Here is an 18,260-nt window from a genome sequence, read left to right as displayed (position 1 = left end):
AGGGATTCTATAATCCACCATCCTGGCTCAGAGCATACAGAGCATACAATGTGCCTCTGTGGATAGAAAACTCATACTAGTGAAGTTTTTTTGGTCAGAATATTCAGAAATGGAATATAATTCATAAAGAAGACCTAGGGGTGTATCCTAAGATATCAGATAAAAATAATTACGTATTAAATAAAATAAGGTCCAGTGTACTAAAAGCATAAAATCAGTGCCTGGAAGGCTTAGGGTTGGTTCAGGAAGCGGGAGTCAGGCTAAGATGAGGAGGCCAGCATGTGGCAGAGGATGAAGGGAAAGCCTCTATGAGCATTCTGGTCTGAAAAGATCCACAGGCCAGAAGGGGACCTCCAATCCACAGAGGAGCTGATGAAGGGGATACCACTGTTCATCCGTCTGTCCATCTCCCCTTGAATATCTCTCATTCTGGCCTCCTAGAGCTTGAAGCACCTTCTCAGAACTAGAGGAACCTGCCTAGGGATGGAGAGAGGAGGCAAGTGACCTTTCTGGTCCTCCCTCCCTAGAACATTCTAACATAACAATCAGGTTTCCCTTCAAAACTTTCAAAGAGTGAACCAACTTTGACCAACTTTTTGGTGCCCCATATTCACTTAATAAGAGGAAAGAACCTTCCATTTCATAGCTATTAATAAAACACCTAAAATGCAAATACAGGTTTGTTTGATGGAAACTCCTAGAACAGCAAGAGTCACAAATCTGAATGTCTACAAGAACCAAGCAAACAATGTGAGTGAAGTGGTGGTTATTAGAAACCAGCAGCAGCAGCAAGCATAATTATAAGTGCCAGCGAACTGCCAGCTGTAGTATAAGACACGACACAGAGTGGTGAGGACTGTGGCAAACTAGAGTCCCAGCCCCCGGTACTTAGCTCTGGCCCATTTCAGCCATGTGGAAGGCAGGTTTATGTTGGCAGATACTTCTGCTTTTTCAAAAGAAGGCAGAAATTTGGATATTTATGTGAAATCTCCAATTTTTAATTGATGGTAGCTAACTCAAATATGTCCTCTGAATGAGTCAAAACAAGTGTGATGATTGGAACCATGACTTCTGACCTGGAAAGCAGGAGTGTGAATAGGTGGTTGTCAGATCCTTCCTGTTTTTCTTGGAGACTCATGGGTTAAGACAACTGGAGGGTTCTGGGCATTTGACCTGGTGGGGTGTGGGGAGGAAAGGTCTATTCCTGAGCAAATACCAAACAGAGGGAGGAGAATAAGGCCAAAAGACCATCTTTTTGCCTAGAGGGATTCCAGTTCCCAGCACCTGACCTAGTGTCAGTGCACTCACCTGTTGAAGGTATGAATTGGGCAGGGACCCATGGAAATTGTGCCCTAAAATGTTACTGTCCTGTAGCTGCAAAGTTAGGGCATTCTGCTTGGTGTGATTTATAGAATCAGAGATAATCCAGTTTGAAGTATATATTTTTTAGAAGATTTCCAGCCTAAATATAGTGCTGTTATTGCCTCACCTGTAGATTGAGAATGATAACAATATGTATTTGATATAGATAATAATGTATGTGAGAAGTAAATGACCTCACAGTCAGAATTGAAATATGTGAGGAATGTAAGGTAGAGGGATAAGAAGACAACTTCTCCCAGGACCAGGGAGTTGAGACTGATGGCTTTACAGATTAGGAGGTGGGGGGCGCAGGGGGCGGCTTCTGCTTGAAGCCTAGAGGATTGGTTGCTTGAAGCATAGGCAAAAGATGACAGAGAATCAGAAGCAAGCAGGAATCTTAATAATGATAATAACAATAATAGTGACAACAACAGCAGCAGTTGAGCACCTCTTGTGTGCAGGTGCAAGTACGTCCACAAACACGCTCATTTAATCCTTTTAACAACCCTTGGAGACAGGACATGAACTCTGATTTTATAGATGAGCTCACACAGCCAGCTCTTCCTAGCAGGGTGTTCCATCAATCTAGACAACCTTCTCTCTACTCATTGCTCTACCCAAAAAGGGCAAAAGTCCCTATCAGTCTGTAGGATGCTCCTAGATATGCTTCTTGGATTCAGCATCTACCAACCAGAAGCACTTGAAACATCCATCACCTTGATGCTGTTCGGAAGAAACATAACATACTCCCCTTTACCGAAGCCTTAAAGGGGAGTAAATGCTACGTGAGCAGACTGGGCAGAGAACAGGGGATAGAAATAGATGCTGATTATCCAGCAGCAACTTGAAGCCCTGGAACAGGTGCAGAAAAGGAGCATAAGCCTCACCCCTAAGGCCTCAAACAAATCACCTAAAGGAGCAAGTCAGAAACAAATAAATAAATAAACAAGAAGAAATCTCAAACTATTCCTACCTAGTTTGAAAACTGCTGCTGTTGGATTCCTTGTTCCCTTAGCAGCATATGTGGGAAAGGCTGGAAAATGAGCCCACCAGGCCAGCACGTGTTGCATGTGGGGAATCGGCTTCCCTCTAGAAGGGGCAATCAGACAGGCACCACCTAGCCAGGGGCGCAGCGGGAGCCTGGGGCAGGGAATTCCCATTGTCTTTTATGTCATCTCTCTGTGGCTGATGCCCCCACAGCAGGAATGAGAAAAACTCTCTCAGGGCTGAGGCGTCTCCAGGCCTCCGCTGCCTCCAGCAGGGGGAAGTGAAAGGGGGCAACTTGGAACCTATCTTTGTCTAACACCTAAGTGGGGAGCAGATCCCTCGGACCTCTCACCAGCCCGGAACTTTCTGACCTGGTCTTTGAGCCCTTCTGGTTCAGCAGTCCTGGCCAGAGCCCATGGCGCAAGTCTGCATGTTCCACTCGGCGCTGAGGGGGCTTCTCAGCTCTGCTCTCCAAACCTGTCTGTGCTGCGTACAAAGATCTTTGGAGGTTTGTTGTGGGACTCTTTTTTTTTTTTTTTTTTTTAAGAAAAGAATCTTTAATGTGAAACATTTCTCATTTGAGGATTCTCGATGGCCTGCTGTGTCCTTGCCGCATGCCCATTGAAGGCATTGCCCTGTAACAAACAAAACGCTACTGGCCAAGAAGCAAGTGTTGCGGGCTCCACGCTCAAGCCAATCCGTTTGCTCTGTGCCTTCCCTGCATTCCTTATGCAGACAAAACTGCCGTAGAAGTCACGAAGGATTGTGATTGCATAAAGATTCCCAATTCAGGCTCCTGGAATGTCACTAACCTGGGCCTGGCCAGCTTCCCAGCACAGCCATCGACAAACTTGGTATTAATGCTCTCTCAACCCTGCTAAGAGTTCAGGGCCTTGGCTTTGTGTTTATAACTCTTCTCCTGAAGAATATTAAAATGAAATGGTCTGAAGCCAAGTACATTTCAGTATAAACCTTTGAGAGGCAGAGCCCGCTGAGTGCAGGCAACCTTGTTTGGAAGTGGCCCCTTCTGTAGCCTGGGCTCCAGCAAGCCAGGGAGTTCTGCAGGGTCTGGTGACAGCAGACAGAATGGGTTAGGGGTAGGGGGTGAGAACCCTGACTAAGTGGATTCCCAAGATCTAATTCCCTATATGCTAATATGTGTATCTCCCCAGCCAGCACTGGTCCCAGCTTCTCCCCACATTTTACACAGTAGACATGAAAAATGTCACGTATCTGAAGCTGGGTACTGTACCTCTTTTTTATCTTACACAGTCCTCCCTTTTGTCAAGTCTTCCCCTCGAGGCCTGCCTTCTCAGCTTGCCCCATGCTAGGCCCTACCCTGTGCCCTGCTCACTGGGTTACTGATGCTCCTTGGGCCCCATGGGACCCAGAGAGACCAGAAGTCAGGAAGCCCCTGGCGGACACAGGCGCCCAGATCCTGTGGGCCCCTGCCAGGTAACATGGCCACCTGGGAATAGCCACAGTCAGGTGTCCTTCGCCTTGCCGTGCCCTCCTTAGCTGCCCCACCTCCAGCCTGAGCCTCCAAGATGGGGCTTGTGGCACAGTCCTGCTGGTGGAACTACTGCTGGCCATGCCCTGCCCACCTGTCACCCTTCAGCCTCCCTACCCCATGCAGCCCTGCATGCTCTGAAAGAACCTTCCTCAGTCCCTTCTCAGGGCCCATTTCTTATTACAAAATGCCCAGCCAGCCTGAGCATGGCTGCCTCTGAGCTCCCCAAGCTGCAGCTGTCAGTGTCCGGGCCTGCTCTGTGCCCCACAGGGAACACATGAAAGGGGAAGTGAGAGGGCGGTGAGGTGAGGCCCAGAGAAGGAAAGGGACACCTCCTACTCTGTTTCCACTAGCGTTAGGAGGATCCCCTCTCAGAAATTCCTGGCAGTCACCTTAGAGTCATTACTTCTAGAGGACTGGGGTCCAGAGTCACTCAGCATGTTAAAGGCAAAGCAAGGCCCATGTACCACACTACAGAACTGGGGAGGTGGGCACGCCCGTGCCCAGGGCTCTGAGGGTGCAGGGCACTGAGAAGCCCTGTGGGACAGACGGGGGGCAGGGAGGTGCTGTAGGGGTTGGCAGCCCTCGGGGCCAGTGGAGGAGGAGCCAGGAGGTCTGTTCGTCACCCGAGTGCTATTGGCCCCTCTTCCCAGAGGGACAAGCTGGGGCAGAACTGGAACCTTACCAAGCTTTGCTTACCAGCTGCCTTCTCTTCTCTGTGCCTGAGAGCAAAGCCTGTGGCTTCTTTGCTTCTCTCCTAGGGAGGATGAAGTGCATGAGCTCTATGATGACCACTCTATAAGGTTCAAGTTTTTCACTTTTGTGCTGGCTAATGATCTGTGTTCAGAACTTCTCAGGAAAGACTATGTTATTTATACTCCCACGTGGCTTCAACAGGGATTTTTAAGGCAGCTTATGGAAAACATACATGCATCACCAAGACAAGTGACTGGAGCCATAAGCCTGAGGCTACCCAAGGCCTGACCACTACATGGGTGGCCCCAAGTGGCGTGGGGAACTCCTCAGCTTCCTGGTGGTGAAACGTCCTGGTGGACGCTTAGGGCATGCAGCCCCCAGCGGTGACTGAGCCCCTCACCAGGCCCTGTGGGTGCCAGGCCCTGTGCGGCACTCTGCACATTCACACCCGGTGAACCTAACCTGGCCTGCTGCCATCTTGGTCACCTCCCATCACTAATGCAAACCTGCCTCCAGAGATGGCCGTGGACTTCCTCAGATCCCACAGCTAGCCAGCAGCGGCCGTGCCACTCCCCGGAGCCATGTCACGGGCCCTCTGTGGCCCTGTGAGAGTGTCCCTCTTGAAGAGGGTCTCCTCTGGGGATCGCTGAAGGCCCCAGGGTGAGGAAAGAGTCTGTCCTGGGCTTCCCTTGTGGAAAGAGTATGTCCTCAGGCTTCCCTTGTGGCCCCCACTGGCCAGCAGCCTCGGTCAGCAGCCCCCAGCAGAGTCTGAATAGGTTCAATCTGTTAAGTTTCCTGGGTGAGGGAGCTCCTCTGGGTTAACGCCAGGCTAGAATTTGAGACTTTGCATTTTTAAATTCCCTGGGGTCCTTTAAAGTCTTTGTAGTTAGTACAGAGAAAAGACTGTTTTCTAAGATGTTACAAAAGACAATTGTCACACTGTACATGAAAGCTGGCCTTACTGTTCCAACTCTTGCCTTAGGACGCCTCAGGAAAATGAGCCCCAGGGTTCCTGGAATTCATTTTAATTAAAAGCCTCCTGACCTCCAGTGGGCCACATTGCAATCCTGCATTCCTCTTGTTCTCTGGACGAAGCCCTGCTTTCTTTTGCCTGTATATGAACATCTCCACTCAGAGTCTGTCAGGGCCTCTGGGAATGGCGTGGCTTCAAGTCCCCAGATGGAGCTGTCTGCAGAGACATTAAACCACCCTGCCCACCAAGCCACACTTCCTCTGTGCTCTAACTCTTGACATTCCATTGGAGTGAAAATGGGGAAAGATTCACAGCCTTGGAACACCTACCTATGCCACCAGGGTTCAGATTTACAAGCTAAGTCATGCCCCTGTGTTTTAGCAAATGACCTCATCTTCTGCCAGGCCACTGGCATCATATTGCAGAGGATTCTAGAAGTGAGTTTTAAAGTTAGGGCTGGCCATGTCCAAGAGTGCTGAAACTGCTGGCTCTGTGTGAACCCACCCCCAGCTTCAAGGTGTAGCGTCCATGCCAGGAGGTGGCGTCCCACTCTAGGGGCTATGATTTCTTGACCCTCCAGAAATACTGTTGTTACTTGTCCCAGATGGACCTGGGTTGCCCACTGCTGGGAGAACAAACACTGCTGCTCAGGAAGTGACTCCTTTGCTATAGCAATAGGACTCAATTTGCTGTCTCCTCAAAGACTGGTCACATGGATGGTAGTCCACAAAGTTAATGTTGAGGGTTGGAGGAATGGGGAAATAAGTCAGCATCGTACAATAAAGGAGCTTTCCTATATCCCAGATAGATGTAAAAGTGATTTCAAATTTATGGACAGGGAAGGCACTCACCGTGGACACCCTGGACCTTCCTCTGTTCCCAGGCTCTAGGCCATTCTAACATACAGAAGTCTGATGTGAGTTCACAGGTGCCTGATGTGCAGTCGGCTTGCGTGTGACAACAGCTGTCTGGGACCCCCACCCCACCCCTCCCCCGCCTGGCCTCATCCCTTGACTAGAGACCTTCGAGGAACAGAACTGGGAAAAGCACAGAGCTTTAGAAAAGCCGTGGGCTGAGAAAGGGAGGAAGGGAAGCTGCACCCCGAGGAGCCTGCCCCTAGTGGGCGTTCTCAGGCTCCTGCCCACCACCATGCCCAGCCTCCACTCACTTCGGCAGCCACACGGCCTCAGTTTAAGGAATACATCCCTTCCTCCCTCTCCGCCCTTCCTTCCTCTCTTGCTCCCACTCCCTCTTCCAAAGATCGATGTGCACTAACAGGCATCCCTTTTGGAACTTACGACGAGGTCTCCTTGAGTCCAAGCTTTTGAGCCATTTGTGCCTTAGTTGGAATTAGGCCCTGCAGCTTCCTTTCTCACAGCATCTCCACAAGCTTAGCGCCACTGAGGGAAAGGAGGGACTTAGAGCACCAGACCAAATGGGGTGCTTCTGAGGGGGCAATTAGTCAGCCTGTGACCACCGGGGGGAAGATGAATGGGAGGTGGGAGAGCATTGCAAGAAAAAAGCTAGAAAGGTGTTAGATGCAGCTTTGTCCACCAGTGCTGGGGAGACTGGCTCCTAACCCAGCAGAGGGGAGGGACCCAGCCCTTTCCGCCTCCACCTTGCCCTGAGCAGGGCAGCACGGCCTCTGCCAAAGCCCAGAGTCTGACACTCAGTGCTCGTTCAACCCCAGTTCCTTCCTGCACCTTTTACATCTGCAGGTCTTCACAATAAGGGCAGGAGGTCTCCAGGGCAAGGAGGCCAAGATGCAGAAAAGTCTTCACTCTTAAAAAGAAGAGCTCAGCTGCATTCTTTGGTTAATTCCCAAGTAACCAGAAAATTAAAATATCAAGAGTACTCCATTCCTGAACATCCTCATTCATTTTAGACATGAATTTTCATCTCTAACGCTTTTAGAATCTACAAAATAAATGCCACATCATCCCCAACATTTGCTGTCATCAGATTATCAAAGCAGCCAAAGTTAATGCTTAGTTTGAGCGTTAACTCTGTAATGTTTTCATTACAATCAGCCATGAGCAAGGGAGATGTAACATTTTCCATGTGCTAGAACTTTCTCTTACCAAGACAAAAACTTCAGTAACACTCCAGACATGCATCTGCTGGTCTGGCAGTGGACAGGCCCCAGTTCAGTTGACTTCTGTCTAGCTACAGACTCGGGGGCCAGGCAGCACTGGGTGCAATTCCTGCTTCTATCTGGCAACTGCCTAGAATCTACATAGCATGAATCTTGCAGGTGAACACAACTTGTTTCAGACCTAAGCTTTCTTTAGGTTGACCAGATGTGATTAGGCTGACATATTTCCCAAGTATTTACTTCTCTCCTTTCCAAAATAGATCCCATGGAGTATATTTGGATTATTTCTCAAGACCCAGGATTCTCACTGTGAATTTTAGGCATGTTATCAGAGCCCTTGAGGTGTGCAGGGCTGTTTATCGTCAACTGATGCAGCACTTCTGTGTCTTTGGACCATCCCAATTGTTTTCATGTTTCTGTTCTCTCAGGGTCCCTTCTCTGCTACTTGCTGCTTCTAAAATGCCTGCTACTCAGCCTAGTGTGGTTGCCCATAGCCACAATTATCACATTGTTCCTGAAGCTGAAATAGTTAACATTTATTCAGCACCAACTATATACATCAGGCATGTTATCAGTTATTTCTGTGCATTAATCTATTTACTCCTTACAACCCTGTAAGGGAGGTACTAGTTTAATGGTCCCCTTTCTGAAACGAGGAACCTAAGGTCGGTGAAGTAAGGCACGCAGCTGGAAGGGACAGGGCCAGAACCTGATCCCAGCAGCCCAAGTCCAGAGCCCTCTTTACTGGTCATCCTACTGCCTCCAAGAACAACCATATTCTGCATGGGCTGGTCCAATTCTTGCTCCTGCTGTGTTCTGGAGAGCTCTATAGATCATGGAAGCCTCTTTGGAAGCACCTGGCATTAACGTCACAGAATGAGAAAAATAAATTCAAGGGTTGATTCATTGGGAAGATAATAAACTAGATACAACACTTGCTGGCCTAATCAAGAAAATAGGGAGAAAGAAAAATACAAAATTAGAAATGATAAAGGGCAAATAACCAAACATAGAGGCAATTTAGAGAAGCAAAAAATAATGTTTTATGTAGCTCTGCGTAATACACATGAGATTTGCAAGTGGAAATGTCAAATAAATCACTGTACATATGGGCCATAATCTTCCCCAACAAACGTTATGCATTTGTCATGAGGCAGTGCCTCATGAGGCAATCTCCACTGGGTGCTTCAGTGGGAGTCCCACGTCTTCTAGGGGAGGAAGCAATCGCATTTTCCCCTACTACAGCAGGGATCAGCAAACTCATGCCCCATGGGCCAAATCCAGCTCACCACTTGCTTTTGTAAATAAAGTTTTATTGAAACACAGCCGTGCTTATTTATTTATGTATTGTCTATGGCTGCTTTCATGCTGGAACAGCAGAGCTGAATAGCTACAAGAGAAATATGTCCCACAAAGCCTAACATACTTACCATCTGTCCTTTGCAGAATAAGTTTTCCAACCCCTATGCTAGAGCCCTATAATTTTTCCAGTTTCAGACTAATTTCTGTGTTAATTTCTTGGCTCAGGATTTCCAAACCAAGTGAGTGGTACACAGTCAGACCACCCACATGTTATATGCTCCAGGTACGGTGTCCCAACTTCTTTCAAATATTTTTTTCTAGCCATAGATTCTGGATGGACAGCCTTGAGGCCACACCTTGGATCAGTGCAATTTGTATTTTAGGGATTCCTGGCTGTCTTAGTCCATTCTGGCTGCTGTAACAAAATACCATAGACTGGGTGGCTCATAAACAGCAGAAATTTAATTTTCACAGTTCTGGAGTCTGGGAAGTCCAAGATCAAGACCCCAGTAGATTTGATGTCTGGTGAGAGTCTGCTTCCTAGTTCAGAGACAGCAGTCTTTTCACTGTGTCCTCACATGGTGGAAGGAGCAAGGAAGCCCTCTGATGCCTCTTTTCTTGCTTCCAAGATTAGCATGTATTTAAAAATATTTTTATCATATTATAACCAGTATGTTGAGGTGTTTGGAATGGTTGGGATTTCTTCTCTCAACAGCATGTCAATGATATTTTCCAGACTTTTCATGTTATAGAAATATGTCCCAAGATTCCAGTCAGAGTCCATTAAGATAAGTGAACCTTCAGGGTCTTAACCTCAGTGAGAAGTGACCAGAGTTACAGGAAGAATCAGTGGTCAGTCAGCCTGAGGACTTACCAGTGTGTTCAGGCCTGAAGGATAGTTTCTGCTTTTCATGAACTTTGCTTTATGTATCACTGGCAAAGCTAAGATGTATGGAAATTAAGGCAAGTAAATTGTCATAGCCTTCTGAAGCCTAAATTCTTTCTGATAAAACAGGCAGATTAATGGGCAAAGGAAAGTCTTCTTAACTGGTTTTTCCTATCCAAATACTTATTTTCAAATAGTTCACCACCACTAAAAGCATGTTTGTTCTGTTTCCACTTCAAATCTATGAGCAGTTTTCAGAGTTGTTGTTCTAATGCTTTTCTTCAGATACGGTTGAGCAGTATTTTCAAGAGAGCATGACTCATCTTAAGGATTCTGAAGGGCAGGGAAGAGCCAAATTTCTTTCAATTCAAGATGAATTTTGCCATTTTCTACAAATGACCGGACAAAAAGAGGTAAGTGAGTTGGGTCACAATCTGGTTATTCACATGGGCGACCCAGTTGATATCCAAAGGGCTACCCTTCAATCTGCAGGCATCCGTTAAGGACCTACTGTGTGCAAAGCATGTGCCAGGCACTGGAGGGACACGTAAATAAGGCCAGGTGGCTCCTCTCCGGTAGCTTCCAGATACTTGCTCTTAGAAACTGCGGAATGGTTTGTGAGAATGTAGATCATCATGCCCACCTGCAAAAGATCCTGGAGAACTAACTGGAAACCTCGAGAGCCCATTGGACAGACCCTGCCTGTCGCAGCCTGCAGTTCTGGCTGGGATGGCATGTGGCACTCAGTGTGTCTGATTCCTCTTTTCTCATTTTGCTTAATGGATGCAACTTGCTTATCTGATGAAAGCTCCACAGTGCAGAAGTTACAGCTCACCCTCTTTTACCATTGATCTGTAAAGGCGTGCTTTCCATGGCTTATAAAAATGGAAGAGAACCCAGAGTTTGTATTCACTGGTAATTAAACTCTTGGGAACTTATTCCCTGCAAAGCCTAGCAGCTACCAGGAAGCTACATACTGTAGCTCAATTTTTATGTTTGTGTACATATACATACATATATAAATGCTCAAGTGCCCTATACAAAATGGTGTAGAATTTGCATATAACCTATGCATATCCTCTTGTATACTTTAAGTCATCTGTAGATAACTTAATACAGTGTAATACAATGTGATGTAAATGCTACCTAAATAGTTGTTATACTGTATTATTTTTATTTGTATTAATTTTTATTGTTGTATTATTTTTTTTTCAAATATTTTTGATCCACAGATATGGAGGGCCAGCTGTATATGGGGTTTTTTTGTTGTTGTTCAACTCTAACTTATCATGGCAAATCTTGGAGATGAAAGACTTCTTATTTCCATTACTTCTGTAGACCGCCTCCCTGACAGCTCTTTCCTCATCCTTAATCACCCACTGCTCTCTCAATCAGGAACTCGGGCTTTTATCTAGATACACCCATGTTTCTCAGGCCAAAGTAGGGCTGCAGTCACCGTGACAAGTGGAGTTTCAGTATTTTTCTGGATCACCCACCCAAGGAAAGAGGGGCCCTCCAGAGACCTGAGATCCCCTCTCCGCCTCCCAGCCATCTCTAGAAATCTTATGGGGAGTGCTCAGGTCAGAAGAATGGGGGGAAGTTGCCCCATCATGCCTCGCCCATCCAGTTCCTCAGTCATTTGCCCTCTGAAATGTATCTTGGCTGTACCCATTGCTTTCCGTCTCCAGCCCGCCACTCTCACCTCTCGCCTGGGCGGTGCTGACGAGCTCCTGCCCCCCCCCCCCAGTTGCTGCTTCCACGCTTGCCCGTGTCTAATCCACTCTGAGTGAGGAGGCCGTGGTGATCTTCTCAGAAAGCAAATCTGATCAGTGAACACTCATTTGTGAAATACTCCCACGGCTCCTCAGTGCCCTTAGGATAAGCCAGAATCCCTGTGTGGCCCATAATACCCTCCATGACCTGGATTCCACTGACATGTACAGCCTCATTTTTGTACCACCCCCCCTGCCCCTGCTCCCTAATCCATGTTCCTGCTGCACTGGCCTTTTCTCATTCCCACTTCTGGGCAGTGCCAGCTTTTGTTTCCTGCACCTGGAAGGCCCTTCCTGGTTGGTCTCCAGGTTGATGCCAACCCACCCTTCAGTTCTCTCCACCTGCCCTGATTCTTCTCCCCGTCCTCCTTACACTCTCCTCACTAGTCCTCCTTGTAGAACCTGGTTTGATGCAATCAGATATTTGTAAGTGTACGTTCCTGTGGAGGTTTGACGTCTCTCTGGTGGCTAGATTGAGTCCATGAGAGCAGGGACCCTCTTCCCTGCGGTGAGGAGTGCCGAGCAGATGGGTGGTGGGTGTTTGGCTGTGGGCCCATTCCCCTGTTCCTGTCTGGCTTCCTGCCATGGTGTCTGTTGCTGCGGCAGCTGATGCCAGTGTCGCTGTTGCTGTGCCTCACTGCCCTCGTCCAAGTCACCCAAATCAGTGTTGATCAAAAATGCACCTCACTCTCCCACACCGCCCTTGGAGACTTTAGCAAACAGGCTCTTTTCATTCCAGGGCCACTGCCAGCCCATCCAGTGACCTTGTGAGAATAGAAAAAGCTGTCTCTTCCTCAGGTAGATAGAGCCAGTGCCAGAGTGGAACATGGGCTGGATTTCAGCCTTCCTCGTGCTCCTGCCAGGTGCCCTTGCACAGAGCACAACCTACCCAGCGAGATGTGCCAGCCTCGTGCTCTTCTTACCCCATGGTTGCAAACCTGTCACCGTGGGGCCTAGCAAGAGTTGGCCAACAAGGGCTGGTCCCAAGAACAGTCCCAGAGACAAGCCTGGGGCTGCACCCAGACCATCCCAGATGTGGTCACAGCCTAACGTGGGCACCAACAGGAAGGCGATCTTTGGGGAGGAAATGTCTTTTAAGATAAAATGTAAGTGAAGGTCACTCTGCCACCGGTTAAGATACTCTGTGTGGGTTTACCTTCTAGTTGTGCTACTCTCCTGCTCAAGAACCTTCTCTGACTTCTTATCCCTATAAGAACATTTAAACTCCTCAGCCTGGCTGGAAGGCCATCCATGATCAGCCCCAGCCTGCAGCTCCAGCCTCCTCTCTCTCTCTTGTCCCCTTCACACTTTCTCTGCTGCAGTAAATGAGTCCACCCACTGGCCCTAAACAGGCTGTGTGCTGCTTCTGTGCTCCCAGCTGCCCTTGCCCTCTTCTCAGCCCGTCTAAGACCCAGTGGTTCTTCACTCCTCTCCACTAACCTTTTCCTAACTATCAGGGGCTCTGTTTCCTATAACCCCTGAGGCATCTCTTCCGCTGTCATCTCGACTTGCCATTTAACTTCCTGCATATCCATCCCCAGCTTCCCCAGTCAGGCTATAAATAGCACCAAGAGTTTCATTGAGGAAAAGGAGTCTCCGCTCTTCTTTCTGTCACTGGCTCCTCAGAGCCTGTCAGATGGTTCTCACAGAAGACTTACCAAACCCAGCACTTCCACCAGTCTAAGTCCTTGCTCACAGGTGTTGGGAGATGTGATATGCATTACCTTCCGGCAAGTCTGGATTTGGATTCTAGTCCCTCATGTACCTCAGTGGGCCTCACTTGAAAAGTTATGCAATCCCTCTGCCTCTTCAGGGATTCCTCTTCCCATCTAAGAAATCGATTTCTGACTCATTAGCACCATTATGTGGCCCCCCCCCACCCCAGCCCAAGCCCCTCACTCATAGCATTGCCAGTAAAGGGGTTAAAGGCTTTGCAGCCCTTCTGTCTGTAGGCACTATGGGGACACCCGTGGGGCTGTGCCGGGGGCAGTACCTTTGCCGGTCCCTGCTTTGTTTGGCGGTTAAATTCAGCATTCCTGTTCTGCAGCTGTAACTGTGCCTTCATGTAGGAGATTGTGGAAGAATTTCTGGAGAAAGTGTGGGAGTTTTAGCCCCGCATGTCTTGGTGTCTGAAGAAATTAATATTAGAAAATACAGTGTTCTGACCGAGTCATATTTTTTATTCCATGTTAGTACAGACAAATTGGATAAACCTAACAAAATGTCATGTCATGTTGGAATGTTTAATTTTGGTTTCCTAAGCTATTTCCTAAGAATAGGAAAGCCTAGAGAATGTTCTGGATGTTCTGTAAGTAGACAAGTTGCCAGGGAACACTGTAGTGTTCACTTCTGCAAGAAAGGCAGCCTGTACAGAGGAAGAGGGGTGTGGACTAAACAGTATTAAAGCTATCGGCTGGATTCAGATCCTAGCTACGCCATGGCTGAGTGATTGGCTCTGAGCAAGTTTCCTGACTGCTCTGTGCCTCAGTTTCCTCCTCTGTCGAATGAGGATTAAGACTGTACCTATCTGAAGAAGGCAGTGAGAATTAAATGAGATCACACACATCAACTCTTTAGTACAGTTCCTGACATAAGGACTCAATACCTGGTAGCTTTTGCTCTTACTACTCAACGGAAGTGGACTCCTGTAATAGCTGAGTTGGGCTTTTGCCACCAGATGTCATTTACGCATTCCCCTCCAGAGTTCACACCTCTCCCCCGACACGTTCTTTCCGTCTCCTGTTCCACCAGAGGAGAGTAGGCTCAGCTCAGGAGACTACAAAACCCATTCCTGTAAAAACTGAAAATATACGTCAGTTACAAAATTTTTTTTTTCCCCTTGAGCCCAGGAGTTTGAACATAATTTTCTTAAGAGACACTGATCCTAATCAGCCTTTGAACTTTTCCACCGGACAACTTTTTGTCCATTTCACAGAGAGCAACCTCAATCCTGAAAGAGTCTCTGGAAGCCAAAGTGGGAGCGTTTGGCGATTTCAGTCCTGAGGTGGCAGAGACATACCGGTTCCTGAGTGGGGCGGACCTGGTGCAGGGGAACCACAGCGGGGCCCACAGGAAACTGAAGAAGGTAAGGCTGGAGCCAATACTGACACAACGCTAGGCTCTCCCACCTCCCCTCATCAATTTCTCTCCCTCCACCGCGCTCCTTTAAATGGAACTTTGTAAGTGGCTTGTTTAGGTAAAAGGACATACTTTTGTGGTAAATCTTTTTGGGCAAAAGATACCGTAATCCTCTTAGACATATATATTTTAAAAATGAATTATCAAGTAATTTTACCGTGCAAGTATTCTTTATTTTTACATAATATCATGTATCTTTTTTTTTTTTTTGAAGTCTATTATATTTTTTATTTATTTATTTATTTTTTTCAGCTCATTATGGAGGTACAAAAGTTCAGGTTATATATATTGCCCATGCCTCCCCATCCCCCCGAATCTGAGCTTCAATTGTGTCCATTCCCTAGACAGCACACATCGCACTCATCATGTAGGTATGCACCCATCCCCTCCCCCCACCCTATCCCCCCCCAGTCAGAACTTCAAGCGTGTCCATTCCCCAAGCAGTGCGCATCGCACTCATCAAGTAGGTATACACCCATCCCTTCCCCCCACCCCTTCCTCTGTCCAATACCCAATTGTTGTTATTCCCAAATGTGCACTCAGGGAAACTAGTTTGCTGATGAGTACATGTGGTGCTTATTTTTCCATTCTTGAAATACTTCACTTAATAGAATGGGTTCCAACTCTCTCCAGGAGAACCAAAGAGATGCCATATCGCCATTATTTCTAATAGCTGAGTAATATTCCATGGTATACCTATACCACATTTTGCTAATCCATTCATGAATTGATGGGCATTGGGTTGTTTCCACATCTTTGTGATTGTGAATTGTGCTGCTATAAACATTCGGGTGCAGGTATCTTTTTTATAGAATGACTTTTGTTCTTCTGGGTAGATGCCCAATAATGGGATTGCTGGATCGAATGGTAGGTCTACTTGAATCTGTTTAAGGTATCTCCACATTGCTTTCCACAGGGGTTGCACTAGTTTACAGTCCCACCAGCAGTGTATGAGTGCACCTGTCTCTCCACATCCACGCCAACATGTATAGTTTTGGGACTTTTGATAAAGGCCATTGTCACTGGAGTTAAGTGATATCTCATTGTGTTTTGATTTGCATTTCCCTGATGATTAGAGATATTGAACACTTTTTCATATGTTTGTTAGCCATTTTTATATCTTCTTTTGAAAAATTTCTATTCATGTCCTTTGCCCACTTTCTGATAGGGTTGTTCGATTTTTTCTTACTGATTTTCCTGAGTTCTAAATAGATTCTTGTTATCAGTCCTTTATCTGATGTGTAGTATGTGAAAATTTTTTCCCATTCTGTAGGTTGTCTGTTTACTCTCGTGACTGTTTCTTTGGCTGTGCAGAAGCTTTTTAATTTGATCAGGTCCCATTTATTTATTTTTGTTGTTGCTGTGATTGCCTTAGGGGTCTTCTTCATAAATTCTTTGCCTAGGCCAATGTCTTTAAGAGTCTTTCCTATGTTTTCTTCTAGAATTCTAATAGTTTCCAACCTAAGGTTTAAGTCTGTTATCCACCGTGATTTGATTTTTGTGAGAGGTGAAAGCTGTGTGTCCTGTTTTAGTCTTCTACATGTGGCTATCCAGTTTTCCCAGCACCATTTATTGAATAGGGATTCTTGTCCCCAGAGTATGTTTTTGTCTGCTTTGTCAAAGATTAGATGGCTATATGAGGATGGTTTTATATTTGGATTTTCTGTTCTGTTCCACTGGTCTGTGTTCCTGCACTTGTGCCAATACCAGGCAGTTTTAAGAACCACAGCCTTGTAGTATAGTTTGAAGTCTGGCAAATTAATACCTCCCATTTTGCTTTTGCTAAACGGGGTCTTCTCTGGTTCCATACAAAGCGTAAAATTATTTTTTCTATATCTGTGAAAAATGATGTTGGTAATTTAATAGGGATTGCATTGAATCTGTAGATAACTTTGAGCAGTATAGACATTTTAACAATGTTGATTCTACCGATCCATAAGCATGGTATGGTTTTCCACCTATTTACATGTTCTGTGATTTCCTTCCTCAGTGTTTCATAGTTCTCCCTATAGAGGTCCTTTACCTCCTTAGTTAAATATATTCCTAGGTATTTTATTTTCTTTGTTGCTATTTTGAAGGGTATTGAGTCCTTAATTTGGTTCTCCATTTGACTGTTATTGCATATATGAATGCCTCTGATTTGTGTGTATTGATTTTGTATCCTGAGACTTTACTGAATTCATTGATCAATTCCAGGAGTCTCTTGGTTGAAACCTTGGGGTTTTCTAAATATAACATCATATCATCAGCAAAGTTTTATCATGCTCTTTCTGTATACTGAGATTTTAGAAGAATTCTTTTATGTTTTTTTCCATTATTATTTTTTTTAATTTGGAATTTATTTGTGTGGATGGTGTGAGGTTTGCAATTACTGTTGTCTTTTCTCCAAATGGCTACCCAGTTGTCCAGCACTGTTTCATTAAAGAGCCCATCCATGCGCCAGTGATTTAAGATAACACCTCCATCATATACTGAATTTCCATATGTACTTGAGTCTATTTCTGGATTTCTAGTCTATTCCTCTAGTCTTTCTGTTTATTCATGTACTAGTATCTTATAGGTTTAATGATAGAGATTTTATAGAATAATTTAATATGTATAGGAGACTAGACACCCCTTATGGTTCTTGGGGATTCTAGATATTCTTGCATGTTTATTTTTCTACATGAATTTTTATATTAATTTGTCTAGCTCTGTAGATAGTTTGCTGGTATTTTATTGTATTATTTATGTATAAATTTTGGGAGAACTGATATCTCTGTGATGTTGAGTCATTCTATCCAAGGATAAGGAGTATCTTTCCATTTGTTCATGTCTATTTTTGTATCTTTCAGGCACATCTAAAGGTATTCCTCATATAGGTTTTGTACATTTCTTATTAAGTTTATTTCTAAGCATTTTATCTTCTTTACTACTATTATAAATGAAGATTTATCCATTATTATATTTTTGACTCATTTTTGTACATATGAACAAAATTGGTTTCTCTGTGTTAATTTTATGTACTGCTAATTGCTCAGTTATTTTATTGCTTGAATTAATCTAAGGATTGATTCTCCCAGGTTTTCAAGGTATACTATTATGTCATCTGCAAATAGATATAGCTTTACTTTATGTTTTCTAATTCTTATGTCTCTAATTGATTTCTCTTGTCTAATTGCATTGGCTCATGCCTCCAGTATAATAAATAATAAATAGTAATGGAGATAATGGGCATTTTTGCCTTGTTCCTGATCTTAGCATAAATGCCTCTAGTGATTCTTCATTGAATAGATGCTGGCTTTAGAGCTAAGGTTTATATATTTTATCATGTTAAGGAAGCATCCATCAACTTCTATTTTCATAAATTTTTTAAATTAAAAATAAATGTTGAATTTTATCAAAAGCTTTTTCAGTATCAATGGAGATTATCAGATGATTCTTCTTAGATCACTTAATACGGTGCATTTTACTATAACACTGAATGAACCTTGCATTCCAGAAATAAATCCCCCTTAGTCATGTTGAATTATTTTCTTAATATCATATTGTCTTAGTCT

The 18,260-nt window shown here is 45.3% G+C and overlaps 1 protein-coding gene across 1 annotated transcript in view; it reads left to right on the top strand.

Moving 5' to 3' along the window:
- TTC23 (tetratricopeptide repeat domain 23) overlaps positions 1–18,260 on the top strand; it is a 73,757-nt gene that overhangs the window by 40,849 nt on the left and 14,648 nt on the right. The window contains exons 8-9 of the mRNA XM_069465778.1: positions 10,097–10,224; positions 14,519–14,668. Of these exons, the coding sequence (XP_069321879.1) occupies positions 10,097–10,224; positions 14,519–14,668 (278 nt within the window). The remainder of the gene's footprint in view (positions 1–10,096; positions 10,225–14,518; positions 14,669–18,260) is intronic.

Source organism: Eulemur rufifrons, chromosome 3 (assembly GCF_041146395.1).
Source record: "Eulemur rufifrons isolate Redbay chromosome 3, OSU_ERuf_1, whole genome shotgun sequence".
NCBI lineage: Eukaryota > Metazoa > Chordata > Mammalia > Primates > Lemuridae > Eulemur > Eulemur rufifrons.
This window is presented reverse-complemented; position numbering and strand designations above follow the sequence as displayed.